Here is a 19,542-nt window from a genome sequence, read left to right as displayed (position 1 = left end):
AGCTGGGTAGATCACTCAGAAAACCCTGCAGGGCAGGGGAATCTCAGAGCTGAGTAAACTGCAGCCATGGCCGAAGCCAGGCAGTCCCCAAACCCCAATGAGATTACAGCATTGAGAACAAAACTCCCCCTACAGCAGGGGAACACTGGTGAGTCAAGGAGCTGGGATCAGGGGCCCTTTACTTCAACAAAAGATGGGTGCTGGGTTGCTCTGATTCCCTCACAGATTAGAGGAAGGGAATACCTGAGATGTGAGTCTTCCTGAAGCCCTTCCTCATCCCACTGGCCTTCACCCCCATGACTTCTTATCCTAGAAGGATGGGCTTTTTTCCCAGCCTTTTCTGAGCCCTCCCTATCAGGTGGGTCCAGCAGTGAACCCAGAATACCCCAGGGGATATGGCAGTTTCCTGCAGACTGTCTGAGGCATCTCAGGGGGCAAGAGAGTGTATATCCTTGGGGAAAGGGAGGCTGACCTGGTTTCCCCCAGGGAAATGGGGACAGACATCCCAGGACAAGACCTGGAAGTATCTCTGCCTCTTCGTGTCCCTGATCCTGCTTCTCGTGGTCATTATCTCCAGTGTGGTCCTGTCTGAAGGTAAGGCATGTGGGCCAGTGGGAACAGGGTGACCACAGGGAAGCAAGTACACTAGCTCCCAACCTGCAAAGGCAGGTCTACAAGGCCAGTGCGGGGGTGGCTGGTCTGTGTCCCTAGGGGGATCATAGTGATAACAGAGTGGAGCTCACCTGCCCATCAGTCTCAGAGGCATTTGGGAGCTCTATGGACTGAAGTCAGTCTGAATCATTGGTGAGTGTCTCCCCAAAGCTCATCCCTGACCTGGACTAAAACTCCAGGCTTCCTGCTAACAACCATAGAGAGCTAGTTCAACAGAACCTCGTAAATAGAAGTCCCGCCTCACTGCTCACTAATTGGTGCCTTAGACAAGGGCCTCTACCTCTCTCTCCGGGCCTCAATTTCTCCATCTGAAAAATGGGGGGGGGGAATTTCAGAGCCTCAGAAGGCCTTGCCCTGGGAATGCAAGAAAGCCTTGGCTTTAAGGAACAGGGAGAGACCCCAGGGAAGTTCTGGGGTCCAGGATAGCTGGTTGCACCTCTCCCCAGTACTGAAGAGGACAAAACAAATGCAGAAGGAAGTCTTCCAACTCAAAGAAAAAGGTGAGTGGGGATCAGTATGTTTGGCCTCCTGCCCCTCAACTGTATCTCCTCTCTCTGCCAAGACCTTCACCAGCCGTTTCTCTTTGGGCCTCCCAGTAACTCAAGGACTGGGAGATGCTGGGCACGACCGGGACTTCATCCGGGGAGAAGTGTTCCGACAAATGAAGGCTGTACTGGCAGGCAACGGTAAGGAGAGTAGGTGGTGAGGGAAGAGGCTGTGTTCCTTTCAGCACCTGTTAACACTGGGGATGCCCACAGCAGTGGCTCTCAGAGGGGCACCCCAAAGCCAATGGCTTTTCAGATCTTCTTAGGAAGTTCAGGTGACATGATCAGATCATATTTGTATTGGAGGGCTCCCAGGAAAGCAAGACCTTTGAGACAGCAAGACCTCTCTGGGCTTGTGGTTGCATATGACCTTGGGCAACCCATTTAAACCATTCGGAGCCTCAGTCTCTTCCAGCTATGAAATGGGGATAATCAACAGTATTTTCTCCAAGACAGGCAGTCAGGATCCAGAGCTGCCACTTTTAATAACACACTGATGTGTTACAAAATGTGGTCGGTTCATAGCAGCATGTTACAAGTCCTGGAGAATTCTCCACAGTGTACATTTCTTGTTCCCAAACAACCATTGGGATCAGATGCTTCTGAAGGGGGTGTTCTCGGCGTCACACCTTTTTTTATATAACTTTTGTACGAGTGGATGTCATTCACAAAATATACAAGAAAGCCTCATTATTCATGTAGCTATGTTTTATAAAGTCCCTGCAAATGATAAACTGGTGCATATTGAATCATTGCTCATAGAGGGGAAATAACAGTGTTAGGTTTATTTAAGCCTCTGGCCATAATGTTTTTTCAACCAATCAAGACATAGCCCCGTTTTTGTGTGTTTCTATTTAAATAGCTACTGTTTCATTAGCATTCAACTCATGGCCAGAGGTACTATAACTCATATCTGAAAGAAACTTACCTAATGCACATACATTTTCTTGATAAGGCATATTGCAACCTTCGTGCTCATTTAGGAACACTGGCAGCACTTCTGCCCTATACTTGAGGGTTGAGGGTCTTTTAAATTTTATTTTATTTTTTATGATTTTACTTATTTATTTGAGAAAGAGGGAGAGAGAGAGAGAGCGCATGAGTGGGAGGAGGGGCAGAACAACAAGCATATACCCCACTAAGCACAGAGTCCAATGCAGGGCTCGACCCCAGGACCCTGAGACCATGACTTGAGCCAAAGTCAGACTCTAACTGACTGAGCCACCCAGGCACCCCAAGAGCCTTTTTAAACAGCAAAATCACTGACAGAATGCATAAAAATGTGAAAATCGTAGCACAAAATAGCCCATGGAAAGAACACTTGTATACGGTCTGAGAGGTAGAACAAGAAGGCAGAGCTTTGCATTATTTTACCTCAGACTCAAGCTTTTTGTGGCTGTATGCATCTCTGTGAGTGACAAGGAAAGCTTCATAAGTATTGATTTTGGGGTTACCAATATATTTGAGTCAGTAGGAGAATTTGCAAATATGGAATCTGCAAATAAGAAGGATTAATTTGGGGCGCCTGGGTGGCTCAGTGGGTTAAAGCCTCTGCCTTCAGCTCAGGTCATGATCCCAGAGTCCTGGGATCGAGCCCTGCATCGGGCTCTCTGCTTGGCGGGGACCCTGCTTGCCTCTCTGCCTGCCTCTCTGCCTGCTTGTGATCTCTGTCTGTCAAATAAATAAATAAATAAATAAATCTTAAAAAAAAAAAAAAGGATTAATTGTGTGTGTGTGTGTGTGTGTGTGTGTGTGTGTGTGTCTGTTCACTAATTGGATATAAATGAATGAGACGAGAATCCCCCTCTATCACTCCTGAACCCTTGCTACCAAGTTCCTACCTAACTCTCAGGAACCACTGTAATTATATTATGTGGTTATATGTGTTTTCCCTTAGAGCACAGTTTCTTAAACTAAGCACTATTGACCTTCGGGGCTGCATCATACTTTGCAGTGGGGGACAGTGGGAGATTGTCCTGTGGATTGTAGGGTGTTTGGCATCATCTCTGTTGTTGACCCACCACATGTGAGAACCCTACCTGAGGTAAGAAAACTGAAAGAGGTCTCAGTTGTTGCTCAATGTCCCTTGGGGGCAAAATTGTCCCTGGTTGAGAATCACCACTCTGGAGTTTCTTCAAGCAAATGAGGATGTCAAACACATGTCCCTCTATTTTATACAAAAGTAAGATATTAACTCCACAGTGTTCTTTGGATCTCTTTTCCCCACCTCACAGGATATCCATAGCATTTTACTATTTCCTTCTGATACTACTCAATGATGGGAAGCACCAACTTACCAGGTAGTGAATTTCCAGATGCTGGGTGTGCTCAAAGGGAGGCCATTGGGAATGTGACCAGGGAGTGATGGGTAACACAGCTCTTCACTGGATGGAAAACTGGACATGCCGATTTTGCTAATGGCTCCATTCCCACAGAAACCTCTTGTGAGCCTTGCCCCCTGGGCTGGAAGGTCTTTCAGGGCTCCTGTTACTTCTTCTCCCTGGACAAGCTCACCTGGACCCAGGCTAATGATTCTTGTGTCCAGAAGCAAGCTCACCTGGTTGTCATCAACAGTCGAACAGAGCAGGTGGAAAAAGGGAAAACCAGAATCTTAGCAGGGTGGGGGAGGTATTATAAAAGAATTTGGGGGTTCATATTTCTGTCTCTTTTGGGATCTAGCACAACACTTCTAGTATGCTCTTCAAGACCTGCCTCCTCTTGCCTCTACCCAACCTCACTGCTATGACATGCAGGGAAGGGACTCTCTGCTCTGTGGTCCTGCCTCCAAGCTCTGATCCATTAGGTCCCTCTGCTTGGAGCACTCTTACTCTTGCTATCTGTGTGGACAGCTTTTACTCACCTGTCAAAACCCCAATGCAAACATCCCTTCTCCATATTCTCTCATGACATTATCAGAGGTTTCATCATAGAACTTCACACTGCATCAGGTTTGCCTGCTTATAAGCCTGGGGCTGGATCTAAACCATCTCAGGAACAAGGCTTGGCTCGAAGTAGGGCATCAAGAATGTCCTTGGAGTTGGGTTTCCAGCCAGAGATATTTCTATGGCTACAGATGAAACCCCTTGTTCTGTCATGAATTGACCTTAAGAAACATTCACAGCCAGTATTTGTCCAGTACTTCTTTCTACATACATATACTTCACACAATTGATTCTTCTGATCTGGAGGATATATTAGGAGGTGGAGAATCTTCTTTGCTTTGTACAGATGGGGACACCAAGGGGTGGGTTACTTGTTTGAAGACATACAACATGCTCATAGTGGGTCTGGAGTTTACATCAGGATATAAAGTACTGTGCATGGCTGTCTCTGTCTGCTGCCCACCTGAGAGCTCCTCTGTACCTTAGTCCTCTTGAAAACCCCAGACACTCCAACCTCTGTCCTTTCAGCTTTGATGGAATTTTACGTCACAATATGCCTTTTTCCTTCTAGGACTTCCTGACAACAACTGGGCAGGTGACATCTTGGATAGGCCTTTTCAAAGAGGGCCAGAAAGGCAACCACAAGTGGATGGATGGCTCAACTCCCACCTACACGTGAGTCTCCCTGTCTGCAAGGCAGGTGCCCCTAATCATCCACGATAGTCCCCTACCCCCAAGAGACTGGCAGGGCTTTTGATGAGTGAGTTGATGACCACTCACTATTTACCTGCAGCACCTCCCAAACAACATGCCACACTTTCTACCAGACCAGCTATTGTTATTTTGTTACTTGGGGAGAGTATTCCAATTTACATGCTTGAGAAGTGATAGATTCAATGTTGCAGGACTTCTCAGAACCTTGAAGGTGCTACTATGCAGGTTGGGCCTCCTCAGGAGTATAACAATGCAGCAGTTGTCAACTGGATGAGTTTATTATGGACTCTGTAAGAAAGAGCCACAAACTGTGTGGCTTAACACAACAGAAACTTATTCTTTCACAGTTCTGGAGGCCAGAAGTCCCAAACCGACATGTCAGCAGGGCTGCATGTCCTTCAAAGACTGTAGGAAGGGATCTTCTCCTGCCTCCTCCAGCTTCTGGCCACTCCAGATATTTCTTGGCTCAGAGGCCCATCATTCCAATCTTGGTCTCTGGGGCCACACACTGTTCCCTTCCCCTTGTCTTCTCTTTTCTGTCCCTTATAAGGACACTTGTCTTTGGATTTAGGGTTCACTCCGTTAATACAAGATGATCTCATTTCAATATCCTTCACTTAATTTCATTTGCAAAGATCTTTTTCCAAAATAAGGTCACATTCACAGATTCCTGGGGTTAGGATGTGGGCATATCTTTTTGGTGGAGACAATATTGAACCCAGATTTCTTCCTGGAGGTTACCCGCCTCACCCCACACTCTTTGTTTTTCTTTGGATGTTTCCATCTGCTAGCATCACCTTTCCCTGTCTGGCAAACTGCCCTTGATGGCTCCAGGCTAAGGGCAGAATTCATCTCCTTTGTAAACTCATCTGCTGTCTGAGCACATACAGTAAATCTTACAATGCACTGGTCATCACATCCTCAGAATGTGCTCCCATTTTGCAAAAGAGGAAAACAGTGACTCAGAAATTAAGTAAGTAGCTTAGGGCAGAGCTAGATCTTGGACTGGGTAAAATCTGACTTCAGAGTAAATGCTCTTCAGAGAGGGGGAGAGGGTCCGTGGGATGATGCAATCAAGAGAGTGGTCCCAGAACTTGGAGATCCTCAGCTTCTCTGAAGACTGTTGCCTGCCTCCACTCTCATTTGAGATCCATTTCTCCACTCAGAAAAAAAGAAATGGGAATGGGTTGGCCGGAGGCCTACTGGAAGATGGGCTCGAGAAATGACTCTTTGGAGGCCTCAAGACCCTCAGGGCAAGGCCCTCATTCATAGAAAACAGGGCTGGGGTTGCTCAGGCACTGGCCCATCTACTCAGGGATTTTGTGGGCATCTCTTTACAGCAACTGGAACTCCAAGGAACCACATGATAATATAACTGCCCCAGCCTGCATGCTGATGCAAAGCTATGGACAATGGAGTGACATCTCTTGTGAATTAGGGAGATTTGCTTTCATTTGTGAGAGGCGCCAGAACTGCTGACCCAAGCCCTTATATCCACACCCTGGGATAATGTAGATCCCATGCTACACAGCCTTTTCTTTTCTGGGTTCTGAGTTCACAACGGCAACAATAAAAGACCTTTCTCCAAAGCCTAGTATCCCTCTCTTGGCATTGTGCTTGCTCACCCTTTCTTTCCTTTCCTGATTTCTGCTGAATGGAGGAAGTACCCCAGAAGCAGGGTTCATCCCTGCAGGAGGATTATAATTCTTAATTCCCATTAAGGCCAGACTCAGCCATGATTATGCTTGGGCCAACGAAGTGTGTTGGGAATTGACATGTGCCACAAGTAAGCAGGAATCTTAAGAGCTTTATGTGGTTCTTCCATCTTTATTTTGCTCTTGCCACAAGACCAGCTCTCCCCAGAGAGGGCAGCTTCTTCAAATTTGCAATGAAGAAGACCCCCTCAAGTGGAACTTCTGCTGGCCTGCAATGACCATAAACATGACAAAGACATGGAGCTCTGTGGTTATCAGCCACCATGATTTTGAGGCCACCAGTTGTTACCTCATCATACTTAACCTAAACTGACCAATACAGAGGACCAAGTTTCATTTCTATTCCTTCATTGGGCCCAAATCACCTGATACCATGTATACAGTGTACTCAGAGTCTGACTCTTGTTTTCCTCTTAGAGACCTTCATTAAATTTTATGGTCTATATTGTACAGATGCAGTGGATCTCTATCCCATTTTAAAAAATCCTTCAATCCCTTAAGTGTGTCTGACCCCCTTCTGTTAATTCCAAAACCTATGTGAGTTTCCTCCACATTTGCAAGCCTGGATTCCTGAGACCGATATCATTGAGAAGATCAGTAAGAAGGCATCAGCCATTAGGATTAGTTATGGCCATTCCTTGGACCTGGCCCAGGCTCACTTACTTATACATCTTTCACTCATGGTTACATAGACATGTCACAACAAAGCTTGGGTCTGTCGGAACAATTGTTCTCCAACAAATGCTATTTTGAATTAGGTAAAACACCAATTTGGTTCCTGCTATCTCTTTCCTTAAATCTGAAACTTTATGGGAATGAGATGCACATCTGTATCCTTGATGCAGAGAAGAAAAACATAAAATGCAATTCTCTTCTAGGACCATGGAGATGAGCTGTCAGAAACTAAGAGTGGGTCTTGCTCTTTGCTCAGAAAGTTTAGCTAGTTCAGCTATTGTAAAAATGCAGGTAGACCAGATGTCTCATGATGATTTGGTGAAATAGGTCAAACCATGTGCATTTTCAGGATGCATTTTGCAATTGCTGTAGTGAGTAAAAACTCATAAGTACATATAACATGGTAAACAGAGTGATTAAGAACTGGGATAGACACACCTGTTACCAGGATGCCTTCCTGGGGCTTTGTAGTTTGTGGCAGAGGGGGAGCTGATAGAACAGGTGTACAGAGCAAGATGGAGTCACTCATGTCAAGAAGTAACTTATGCCAAGCATTGACATAAGCAGCTAAGGGTGCTGCTGCTTAGACCAGATATCGCTGAAACCAACACAAGCGGATGGCTTCCAGATCTGGTAACCAGCTGAACCGAGGCCCAAGACTGATTAAACTCCTTTTAAAAAGGAGCATTTTTGCAACAAACTGTCAGAAAATCAAAACGCTGCACTTTCACATCTGACCACACCAAAAAAGGCAATTGCCTGCAAAAAGTCTGCATGACTGATCTCTGAACACAACAGAGGTCCTCCATTGTTTGAACATAATAAGCAGGAGGGCAGAGAGCTGACCTACTACAGACCAAAGACTCCTCCCAAGTGCATGCTCACAGGCTGACTTTGCATTTGGTTTCCTGACTTCTTACCCCTGTTGTTTCTGGGTTGTGGTACCACTTTGTCTTGTGCTTTGCTTTGTGTGACGTGTGTGAAGCCAAGTTAAATATGTAGTAAAATACCAGTGAATTCGGGATCCTGAAAATGTTTTACAATTATGTTAACCTTGCTTTATGACAGAATAAAGCTGACATAATAGAAAGACACAACATATGTATGTGCTTCCACAGCATGCTCATGACGGTAGGTTTGAACAAACAACTATGGGACCTGATCCTCACTGGGGACGAGTTCAAATCCAGGAAAATAGTTTTGTCATAGTCCACCCTGACTCTGATATAATATCCATTTATTTCTCCACTCTATGCTATATCTGGCCCAAGAACTGCAAACACAAATCCATTTTCTGGAAATTAGCATTTATTTCTATGAATCATTAACTCATATTTTCATAAAACTAGAAGAAACCTCAACTTGGTTGCTGTGTATTTAAAATTCCAGAGCCTGGAATATAGAAATCACTCAATAATGTTTGATGGACGAATGGATGGAGGAGTTCCAAAGGCATAGGGTAAGGTAGGTAGACAGTGAACTGATTCTATTCACTGGACCCAAGCTGCTACAGGGCTCTCCTCAGTGATGAAATAACAGTACTAAAAAAAAAAAAAGAAATAACAGTACCGAGCATTTCCTGAACATTTGCTAAGTACCAGACAGCTTATACATTAGGCAGGTGCTATTACTATTGGTGTCCCCATTTTCAGACAGAGAATCAGAGAGATCCAGTCATTGCACCAAGGTCCCACAACCAGAAGTGGCTCACCAGGATTTCCACTTGAGTCTGTCTGATGTGAGTCAGTACCCTGAGGCATAGAGCCACCCAAGCTACTACATGCAAGTCTCTCTTTGCCTAACAATCTGTGTTAAAGAACCTCAGGAGAGCTGAACAGTTCACACTGGTGTCTAGTTAGTCTTTGTTTAAAGAAGCAAACAAAAAGCCCCCAGAGAATTCAGTGGAGGTGATGTCTTGGGGTAGCAGGAGATTAGGAGAATTGTCTGAATCCACCACCTCCAGCCTGCTCCCATGCCTCAGAGCCCATCTGCCAGGGCCCCTGGGCTCCCTTCCTGGAGGACACAGAGAGGTGAACTGAGTTAGGCTCATCAGGAGTCAGTCAAAGGCATGAAAGAGCACAATGGGACTCCTTCTGTGTACAGCCTGCCAATCCCAGCTGGCATACCAATCCCTAGAAGCCAAGACCATGGTCATTACTGAACAAGTCTCAAGATTTTAAGTGACAGCTGGGAACTCATTAAAAGTTGGCACACAGTTCAACACCTCCACTTCCTTCGTGGAATTTAAAGAGTCCCTAAGGATTGGCCACAGATCTGCAGGCAGATGAGTTTCAATACACACCTCAAGGCTAGGTAAGTTCGGCTCACTCCAGAGGAATGGTCCCCAGAGTGTTTTACCACTTAATTTCAAGCTCAGACTTGGTGTTGCATTAGCACCAAGAGAAGTTGGTGGGAAATGGAGGTGACCATTTCTTGACCCATGCAACAGATTCTTGGAGTTCAAAGTGGCTGAGGTCTACAACACGCACCATGGCAGAACCATTGCCCACAAACCACATGGTGCCAAGTGGCTATTGTGAACACTGCATGCTGCTGGGCACAAATAGGGACAAACGTCTCCAGAGCTTTGGGAGCAGCTGAGGCTTCTAATTCCACAGTAATGGTCACTGCATTGCATTATAGTATTACCTGATAACACCTTTGATCCTTCCCCACAGACTAACAGCCCTGAGAGGGTAGGACCAGTCTAAATTAGCTTAATATTGTATGCTCATAGCTGGGCACCTAATAGGTGGTCAATAAAACTGCTGAGAAAACAAACTCACCTCTCATTACAACACTAGAGAAATTAGATGAGCTGCAAAATCCTCCTGAAATAGGAATGGTTCATCCCTAATTTATCTGAAATCGACTTTTCAGGAGTGACTATGTGACAGACGTCACAGGAACCCATCTACCCTCTTGTGTGTATCATAACCAGTATCTCCTGTAGATGAGTTCCATCCTGTGGCAGTTAGGGTTATGGAGTAGGGTCCTTTTGTTTGGATCCCTGTTTGGCTTTAAACCATCTTGAGCCACTCACTCCTCCTCTCCTGTCCAAGCCCTCTGCCACTTTGGCTTTCTTCCATTACTGAAAGGGACAATCAGATTCCCACCTCGCATCCCCAGAACGTGCTATTCCCTCTACCTGACACATCCTTTCCTCACACTCTACTCATAGAGGAGAAAGTCTCAACTGAAATACTCCCTTCTGCATAAAACTCCTGCAATCTTCCCTGCTTTCACAGCCCACCACCTTCCCTTCCTCACTCATCTCATATTCTTGTCTAAATTCAGCTATCTCTCTTCCACCATCTCCCCTCTACTGTCATGTGCACAGAGGCAGGCATGTCAGTCCTGATCACTGTGGGCTCCCCAGGGAAGCACTCAGGCATTGTATACACAACTATTGGATACATGCTAGCTAGGGCTGGATGTCTTCTCAGCCAGAGATAAGAGTTATCTGGCCCACAGTGTTGAGGCCAGTCATGCTTATCAAACTAACCAGCTAGTGTGGTCTGTTTGACTTTACCCAGTTATCAAGGAGCAGATCAAGCATGAGGCTTCCTCCCTCCATGTACCAACAAACTGCCACCTAGCAAAATGAGCGAGGACTTCTTAAGCAAGATGATGACCAAAGATTTGGAGAGTTTTTCAGTTGACTTAACTGTCCAGTCTGTAGTTGAATATTGTGCTGTACACATTCATGGTGTTCTAGTTTGTGCTAGAGATGGAGAGTGACTAGACCTAAGTGCTAACATTTAAGGCTACCAGGCAAGGAGGGAGAGACAGGCAAATGCTGAAATCATTCATATCCTTGGAGATAAATGTCATGAAGGTGCAGTAGACTCTCAGGACGCTACAGGCCCAGTGACTTCCCTGAAACCCATGGAGGTAAAAAGATCCTAAAAGGAAATCCCCTGACATTTAATGAGTCCTGCCATGTCCATGAGCCTGGGGTCAGATGGCTTTCAACCAGTCTCCAAGTTAATGCTGGTCCCCAGATGCAGGGCACTCTCGTATTAGGGGTATTACTTTCCAACCAATCGCCTCTGGTGGCTCCCTCCCCCTTTTGTTTATCTTCCAATATCAGTCCGACGTTCCCACTCTGCTTTACCTGCCCACTGGCGTCTTCTGCCCCTGTAGAGATCCAGACGTGTATAATTCTGATCTCAGGCTGATTTCATGGGTGATCGGAGTTCTTTGGTAAGTAATCAACTCACTTTAGGGTACAGGTTGAAACGGCACCTCCTCCTACTTCCCCACCATCTTGTCTCCCCCAGAGCCTGGGGTCAGATGGAAGACTCACAGGAAACTGCCTCCACATTCCTGGGGTCAGGAGTGCAGTGTCGTGTAGAGAAGTAGGTGCAAGACATTACTCTTGGTGATTGGCTGGGTCTGACCCATCTCTCCATCTGCAGCTGTGAGTAAAGATTCCAGAACCCAGCAGGGGTTGATGAATGTCTAGGGTAGGAAACAACTAGGACAATATATCTTGGTCACCCCTACATCAGACCCAGTGCAGAGAACCAGAAATGCCTGAATCCTGCCTGACAGAACAGCTGAGCAAAGCTACAAGGCACCTGTATGTATACAAAAAAAAAAAAAAAAAAAGCTATAAGACTGTGCTTCAAAGGGACTTTGGTTATTGGTCATTTTATCTACAGTGACCACACACTGCTTGGCACACAGTAGGTGCACAAGAAATACCTGTGAGAAAAATGAAAGCACGGTGCCCACAGTTCAAGAAAAAGGTGGATACGGGTGCTGAGGGTGGTAGACCACACACCTACTGTGTGCCAGGCTCTTTATACAGGTTGTGTCTCTTCCTATCATTCCACCCCATTTCATAGAAAATGAGGCTCAGAGAGGCCAAGCTCCTTGTCCAGGGTCACAGCGCCCCCTCCAGGCAGGGATGGAAGAAGCGGCTGAACTGAGACTGGGCTCCACTCCATCTCCTGACTTCCTGCTGACCCCCTTCTGTGACCTTGGCCTTATATCCTGACTTCTCTGGGCATCCAGAAGCAACAACAAAGATCTTTCTCCTTAGACCTGAATTCATTTCTTGGTTGAACATCTGTTTCTCTGATGTCCTTTCTGGACTTGAGTAGTACCAGGAATTTCCCAGATTGCCTTCACATTCTGGGTCTTCGGCTGTGCCAGTGGGCTAGAGCTTAGAGGAGAGTGTTGGGACACTCAGTACAGGCTGAGACCTCCTTCCAACCCCCATCTGCTGGACGCTACAAGGGTGGATCCAAGGTGCCTAAAGTCCCTTCACATTTTGACCTCATCTGACTTCCCAGACTCCCCCAACCCCACTCTGGACATTTCTCCATGCCTTTTCTTCAGGTGGTTCCTTTGCCGGCCAATCCCTCCCTGACTCCGTGTTCCAGGGACTGTTCATCCTTCGGAGTTCAGCTCAGATGCCACCTTCCTCCCTTCCCACAGGCACTGTAGGGTCTCACAGCACTGTGCATGTGCTTCCTTCACTGTTTTCTTCAATGCATTTGTTGTGTATGTATTGTTCCATTTAATACTTACCATTCTGGGTGCTGGGAACACAGGATGCTCCCAATGAGATGCCATCTCTGCCCTCAGGAGGTCTGTCGAAGTCTAGTGAGAGACACACACCCATAACCAGTGATGACAGCACCATGTGATGGGGGACTTCAGGGCAAGCTAGGAGTCAGACAGGACCCTGGCCAAGCCAGTGGTGCAAGGACACAGGATAGGCTTCCTGGAGAGGGTGGCATGGGATGTGAGACCGGTTGATTGAAGCAGATAGGAGTGGGGTATGAGGGATGCAGTGGGATCTGGGGATGCGAGAGTCTGCTACACTCGAGAAATTGAAAATGCTCCCATCTCATTTTAGCCTACAGATACAAAGTGGGGGTCTGTGTTGGAAGATGGAGAGGGAGCTGAGAGAGGAAACTGGAGAGGCCAACAAGAACTAGACTGTTGGCTGCAGTGAAGCATCTGGGACTAGGGAGCCATGGCTGGTTCCACGCAGAGGGGAAGACGGAATGTGGTCTGTTCAGCAGGATCCCTCTGATGCTGTGCAGGAAGCAGGTGCAGAGGCCAGACCTGAAGCAGAGAACTGAATCAGGATGGATGCTGTAAAGGGTCAAGACAGTGTCGCTAGGAAATGCATGCCCACTTGGAACCTCAGAATGTGACCTTGTTTGAAATAGGGTCTTTACACATGTAATTAGAGAAGGATCTCAAGATGAAAACATGCTGAGTGCTGGGCTCCTAAATGCTGGTGTATAATGACTAGTGTCTTTATAAGGAGAGGAGAAGACATACAGACACAAGGACAAGTTCATGTGAGGGCAGGTAGAGATTAAAATGATGCAGTCAAGTCCGCTGGCAGCCGCCAGAAGCCAGGAGAGAGGCATAGGGCTGATCCTCCCTCAGAGCCTGCAGAAGGAATGACACTGCTGCTCCCTGGCCCCCAGAACTGTGAGAGAGCACATTTCTGGAGTTTGCAGCACCCCGGGTTGCGACAATTTGTCCCTGAGCCCCAGGAAAGTAATGCAAGGGCAGGTGCTGTGTTCTAGGTCAAATGTGTTCACACCATGCAGGGGGACTGGACACGGGGAGTGGGAGGTGAGTGGACACTGAGTTGCACTGTTCCTCAAGCGCAAGGCAAGTCTGGCTGTGGGTAAATGTAATGGCTTGGCACTGCCTCCTTCCTCTCTAAGACCTCAGCCTGGGCAGTTGGGTCCAGAGCAGGGCCATGTCTTAGAGATCCCATCTCTGGCCCAACACTTCTGCTTCTGCGGAGGCCAGACAGCAGCTCTTCTGGACCAGTCCCAGGGCCTGGGTCCCACGGTTTCCACACTAAAGCTCTGAGAATCTACACTTTCCTGTCTGAGAGAGCCCAGGTTACCTGTTTGTGGGGTGTGGATGGAGCCTGAGCATTGGGAATGGAGTGTGCCCAGGCCAGCACGCATGAGAATAAAGGACTATGCTCAGAGAGTAGGGGAGGGACACCAGCCTCCTGCTGTATTTCTTCCTCTGTCTTGTCACCTCCATCTCCAGACTTAACCATCCTCTGCACAGCCCAGCTGGGAGCCCTCAGGGAAGGTTTGGAGGCTGCAGGTACAGTGGGTCTCAGAGAAGCTTTTGGAAGTCCCCCGAGTCCCTCCCCGCCCAACTCTGAGGCCTGAGGTTGGCCCCGCCCACAAGCTGAGTCAGCAGCTCACCTCCTCCTGGGAAGCCTTTGGAATGTCACTGGAATACAGCTAGATAAAGTGCAGGTGCAGCCTCCCACCCTGCCCACCCCACTTCTGAGCTCTTGGTGTTGAGTGCCAGTGAGGGGACCCAGGGCTTCCCCTGCGACGCCCCCAGACTGCTCTCGGCTGCCATCAGCAGAGGCGAGTGTGTGCCCCTGGGTGTCTTTGAGGAGGAGGTGATGCAAGCGCGGGATGCAGAGAAAGACTGTGGGTAATAAGAATATTGGGGTGGATCTTGGGACCCAGAACTGGGCCCAAAGAAGTCTGAAGCAAATAGTGCCTGGGCGGAGACCTCTAATCCGGAATCTCGCATCCAGGCTGGGCTTTGTGCATGAGGGTTTCCTTGAGAGTCCTGTGCACTTCCTGGCTGTCTCTGCAGATCTCAGCGGGAAGGTTGTGTGTCAGGGACACCAGCGTTAGTCACCATCTTCCTGCTTGTGCTGTGTCCTACTGTGAGAGTGTAGGTCCGTGTGCACCTGCAGGTGTGCCTGTGTCCACGACTCTGCTGTTGTGTGGGTCCATCCGCGCAGCGGGGTCTCTGCATCTGTGTGAGTGCGCAGGGCTGATGGCAGGGCTCAGGTGCCTGTGGGCCTGCTGGGTGCCTATCTGGTGTGAGAGCTTAAGGCAGTTGCGCCTGTGGGGATGGGTGGCAAGGGGAATGCAGGTACGTGGAGGCGTGGGGCCCGCCGACATGGACGTGTTTGTGAGACAGAGGGGGCACCCAGATCCCAGTCTGTGAGACAGGAGGCCACCCACCCCTGAGAAGAGCTGTTGTGAGGTGCTTCTCCTTCTGTTCTCACACACACCTGGGCAGAGGCTCAGTGGCTGCCCTGGAAGACACAGGTAGGCTTAAGGGCAGGTGATGGGTTCTTCCTCTGCCCTCTGGCCCTAGACACTCACTCTCTGTCTTTCTTGGGACGGGCTGGGCTGTGAATCAAGGGACAGACAACTCAGAAGTAAAGGAGCGCCGAGGAAGGCTCGTTTGCTTTCTAACAGAAAAAAATGGGCCCAATTCACATAATAAAGAATTAACCTTTTTGAATTGTTCAAATCATAGGCATTTGGCACATTGACAGATGTTGTGCAATCACCACCCCTTTCTAGCTGTCAAATATTTTCATCACCCAAAAGGAAACACTGCCTTCATTAGTAGTCACTTCCCCATTCCCCCTGCCAAGGCTCCAGCTTCCCCCAACCCCTAATCTACTTTTAGTGTCTATGAATTTGCCTATCTTTGGTATTTCATATTAACAGAAGCAGACAATCCTTTCTTCAGACAACCTTTCGGGCCTGGCTTTATTTCACATAGCAGAATGTTTTCAAGGTTCATTTATGACGCAGCATGTGTTCCTTCTTTGTTGTGTAAAAAACACACAACAGAAAATTTATGAGCCCAACCATTTAAAAAAAATTTTTTTTTATTTTTTATAAACATATATTTTTATCCCCAGGGGTACAGGTCTGTGAATCACCAGGTTGACCCCAACCATTTTAAGTATGCAGTTCAGTGGTGTTAAGTGTATTCACGTTGTTGTAATTGATCTGCAGAACTCAGGTCACCCTGCAAATCAGAAACTCGATACCCATTAAACAAAATTCTCCATTTCCCACTCCCTGTAGCCCTTGGCAACCTCCATTCTACTTTGTTTCTTTTTTTTTTTTTTTTTAAGATTTTATTTATCCATTTGACAGAGAGAAATCACAAGTAGACAGAGAGGCAGACAGAGAGGAGGAAGCAGGCTCCCTCCGAGCAGAGAGCCTGATGCGGGACCCGATCCCACGACCCTGAGATCATGACCTGAGCCGAAGGCAGCGGCTTAACCCACTGAGCCACCCAGGCACCCTCTACTTTGTTTCTATGGATTTGACTGATTTAGGGACTTCAGATAGGTGGGATCATACAGGATTTCTCCTTTCTCGGGACTGGCTAATTCCACATAGTGTAAAGCTTCATTGGTGTAATAACCTGAGGCAGGATTTCCTCCCTTTCAAGGCTGAATGATGTTCCATTGTACAGATATCTCACAACTTGTTTATCCATCCATCCACCAATGAACAATGAGTTTTTTTTTCCACCTCAGGGCTATTGTGGCTAGTACTGCTCTGAGCAGGAGACAAATATGTCTCTCAGACTCTGCTTATGCCACTTTTGCATATCCATCCAGAAGTGGGATGCCTGAGGCATAGGTAGTTCTATTTCTAATTTTTAGTTTATGAATGGAAAACTATTCTTACTGTTTTCCATACTGTTGCATGACTGTGCTGTCCCACCAACAATGCACAGAGTTCCAATTTCTCCACTTCTAGCACAACTGAGTGCCATTTAGGACATTCCCAGTGTTGGGCCACCAGCATCTCTGTTTAGGTCCAAGACATTTCGCCACCCCTGAAGGAAATCTACAACCCATTAAAATTCAATCCCATTCCATCCTCCTCCTGGTCCCTGGCAACCGCTAATCTGCTTTCTGTCTTGATGCGTTTACCTATTCTGCATATTTCAAATAAATGAACTCATACAATATGTAGTCTTTGCGGCTGGCTTCTTTCACTCAGCATATTGTCTCAGCATGTTGTAATGTGTGTCAGTACTTCATGCTTTTGTATGCCTCAAAGATACTCCATCATACGGATATACCACTTTTTGTTTATCCATTCATCGGTTGATCCATCCTGCATTGTTAAAAAGGTGTTGCATTTTTGCATCACGTCTGTTGGTGGCATAGAGAGGAAGACAGAGAGGCAGAAAGACAGAGAAGTAACCCAGGATGGAGCAGATGCTTGGAAGGAGAGCTGTCCTCACAGGGAGCTGGGGCAGATGTGAGTCTGTTGCCTCTTGGAGAAGGGTATGAGAGATCCCACAGCTGTGAGCCTTGGTTGCTACACGAAGCAGGCAGTTGGGGACGGGAGAGTGGGTACGGCTTGAGGAGATTCAGTGAATTGCACTAGTACCTGACCAGAGATAGAGTGCCCAGCAGGGGTGGGAGAATGTGATCTGATGATGCTGGTCAGTGCCACATCCCTGTGGGGGACTCAAACAAGTAGGACCACACAGCAACATTAGTACCTAAGAGCTGAATATGCACACCTCACCTTAGTGCCTCTACAGCCCTGTGGAATAAGGAATATTATTCCATGTTCCCAGAATGCCAGTAGGGACAATGCTGACAATTAAACAGAGCCTACTTGCTCTACATGCCACACCGGAGAGGTGCCCTCCAGCTGACGATAGCAATTAGGGAGTAGTTTGCACTTAAAATTGGGAAGGATTTGGAATCACAGAATTGGAGAAAAGCATGAAGTGGCCAGCATGCTCAAAGGCAGGAAAGACAGGTGGTGTGCATGGAGTCAATAATAGTAATAACAGTAGTTGTAATTATTATTATCAGCATTACTTTTTACTGCATTCTTACTATGCTCCAGGGCCTGCCTTACACACCTGAGGCTCATGATCTTCTGTGAATCCCCCTCAGTTCCCAGGTGCTCTGACAGTCATCATGAACGTCGGGTGGCGGAGGGACTGCTCATGTTCTGCAGGGTGAGGGCTCCTTGCCCCCACCCCCAGAAGTCCTCCTGGACCAGGCTCAGTTTGGACCCGGAGCTCCTGCCCACCAGGCCGCCTTCACTCTCTGCCCACCCAGGGATGGCTGCCACTCTGGCCCTAAACCACAGCTCCGTGTCTGAATTCATCTTCGTGGGCTTCTCCACCTTCCCACCTCATCTCCTGCCCATCTTCTTCCTGTTGTTCCTGCTCATGTACCTGTTCACGCTGCTGGGGAACCTTCTCATCATGGCCACTGTCTGGAGTGAGCGCAGCCTGCACACACCCATGTACCTGTTCCTGTGTGCACTGTCCATCTCTGAGATCTTCTACACCTTGACGATCACCCCGCGCCTGCTGGCCGACCTGCTCTCCTCCCGCCGCACCATCGCCTTTGCAGCCTGTGCCAGCCAGATGTTCTTCTCCTTCACATTTGGCTTTGCCCACTCCTTCCTGCTCACCGTCATGGGCTACGACCGGTATGTGGCCATCTGCCACCCATTGCGCTACAGCGTGCTCATGAGCCCCCATGGCTGCACCTGCCTGGTGACCTGGTCTTGGGCTGGTGGCTTAGTCCAAGGGATGGTGGTGACCACAGCAATCTTCCATCTCACCTTCTGTGGACCCAATAAAATCCAGCATTTTGGATGTCATGTGCCCCCTCTCTTGAAGCTGGCCTGTGGAACTGATGTACCAATAGTGGCCCTGTGTGTGGGGCTGATGTGCATCACTGTATTGTTGGGCTGCTTTCTCCTCATCCTCCTCTCCTACACATTAATTGTGGCCACCATCTTGAAGATCCCCTCTGCTGAGGGCAGGCACAAAGCCTTCTCCACCTGTGCTTCCCACCTTATTGTGGTCATTGTGCATTATGGCTTTGCCTCTATCATCTACCTCAAGCCCAAGGGTCTTCACTCCCAGGAAAGTAAGACCCTGATGGCCATCACCTACACGGTCCTCACGCCCTTCCTCAGTCCCATCATCTTCAGTCTCAGGAACAAGGAGCTGAAGACTGCCATGAGGAAGACCTTCCTCAGTAAACTCTATTCCTCCAGCATCTAAGTGGCCAGTGTGAAGGTGGTGTTAGAGGAAGTAGAAGGATGACCATATCCCCATCTGTACAATGGGGTTAACAGTGACTACCTAGTATGATTGCTAAAGAAGTGTGACGGCACGCAGGACATAGCAGGTGCTCAATAAATGTGAGCCTTACTTCTTCTTCCTCCTTTGATTTGTGTCTTGGATATTAGTTTTATTTGTAATCAAACAGCTTTCCTGAGATATAATGCACATGCCATTAAATTTACCCATTTAAAGTACACAATTCAGTTGGTCTTTAGTATACTCAGAGTTATGTGATCATCACTACCATCAATTTGAAACATGTTTGTCACCCCAAAAGGAAACCCCCACACATTCAGTCTCCAATTCTCAGTAAATTCCCATAACCCCTAGCTGTAGGAAACCACTTTTTTTTTCAGAAAATATTGTTTAAAAATGTTTAAATGATGTATAGTTGTCACACAATGCTACCTTAGTTTCTTTTATTTTCTTAATATAGTG

General features: G+C 47.5%; 1 protein-coding gene across 7 annotated transcripts; it reads left to right on the top strand.

Moving 5' to 3' along the window:
* On the top strand, positions 1-19,210 carry LOC131823688 (olfactory receptor 10H2-like). Of its 7 annotated transcripts, none has more exons than XM_059160332.1 (7): positions 1-148; positions 487-594; positions 1,119-1,172; positions 1,269-1,358; positions 3,653-3,804; positions 4,671-4,774; positions 17,912-18,037. In XM_059160332.1, exons 1-7 carry the CDS (start codon positions 67-69, stop codon positions 17,925-17,927), a joined length of 606 nt encoding a protein of 201 aa, XP_059016315.1. In that variant the 5' UTR covers positions 1-66; the 3' UTR covers positions 17,928-18,037. The 7 variants fall into 7 exon arrangements, with proteins under 7 accessions (XP_059016315.1, XP_059016314.1, XP_059016311.1 ...); XM_059160331.1 differs by lacking the exon at positions 17,912-18,037 and adding an exon at positions 6,154-8,766; XM_059160329.1 differs by lacking the exon at positions 487-594 and having other exon boundaries at positions 21-148; positions 3,452-3,804; positions 17,912-19,210.
* Positions 19,211-19,542: the final 332 nt, after the last annotated feature.

Source organism: Mustela lutreola, chromosome 2 (assembly GCF_030435805.1).
Source record: "Mustela lutreola isolate mMusLut2 chromosome 2, mMusLut2.pri, whole genome shotgun sequence".
Taxonomy (NCBI): Eukaryota; Metazoa; Chordata; class Mammalia; order Carnivora; family Mustelidae; genus Mustela; species Mustela lutreola.
The sequence above is the reverse complement of the archived record's forward strand: the minus strand, read 5'-3'. Positions and strand labels throughout refer to the sequence as shown.

Coding starts and splice junctions, on each gene's coding strand:
- LOC131823688 (XM_059160328.1), top strand. CDS start 4,753: ATGGCTCAACTCCCACCTACAC. Junction 4,775..17,911: donor GGCTCAACTCCCACCTACAC/GTGAGTCTCCCT, acceptor AATCCCCCTCAG/TTCCCAGGTGCTCTGACAGT.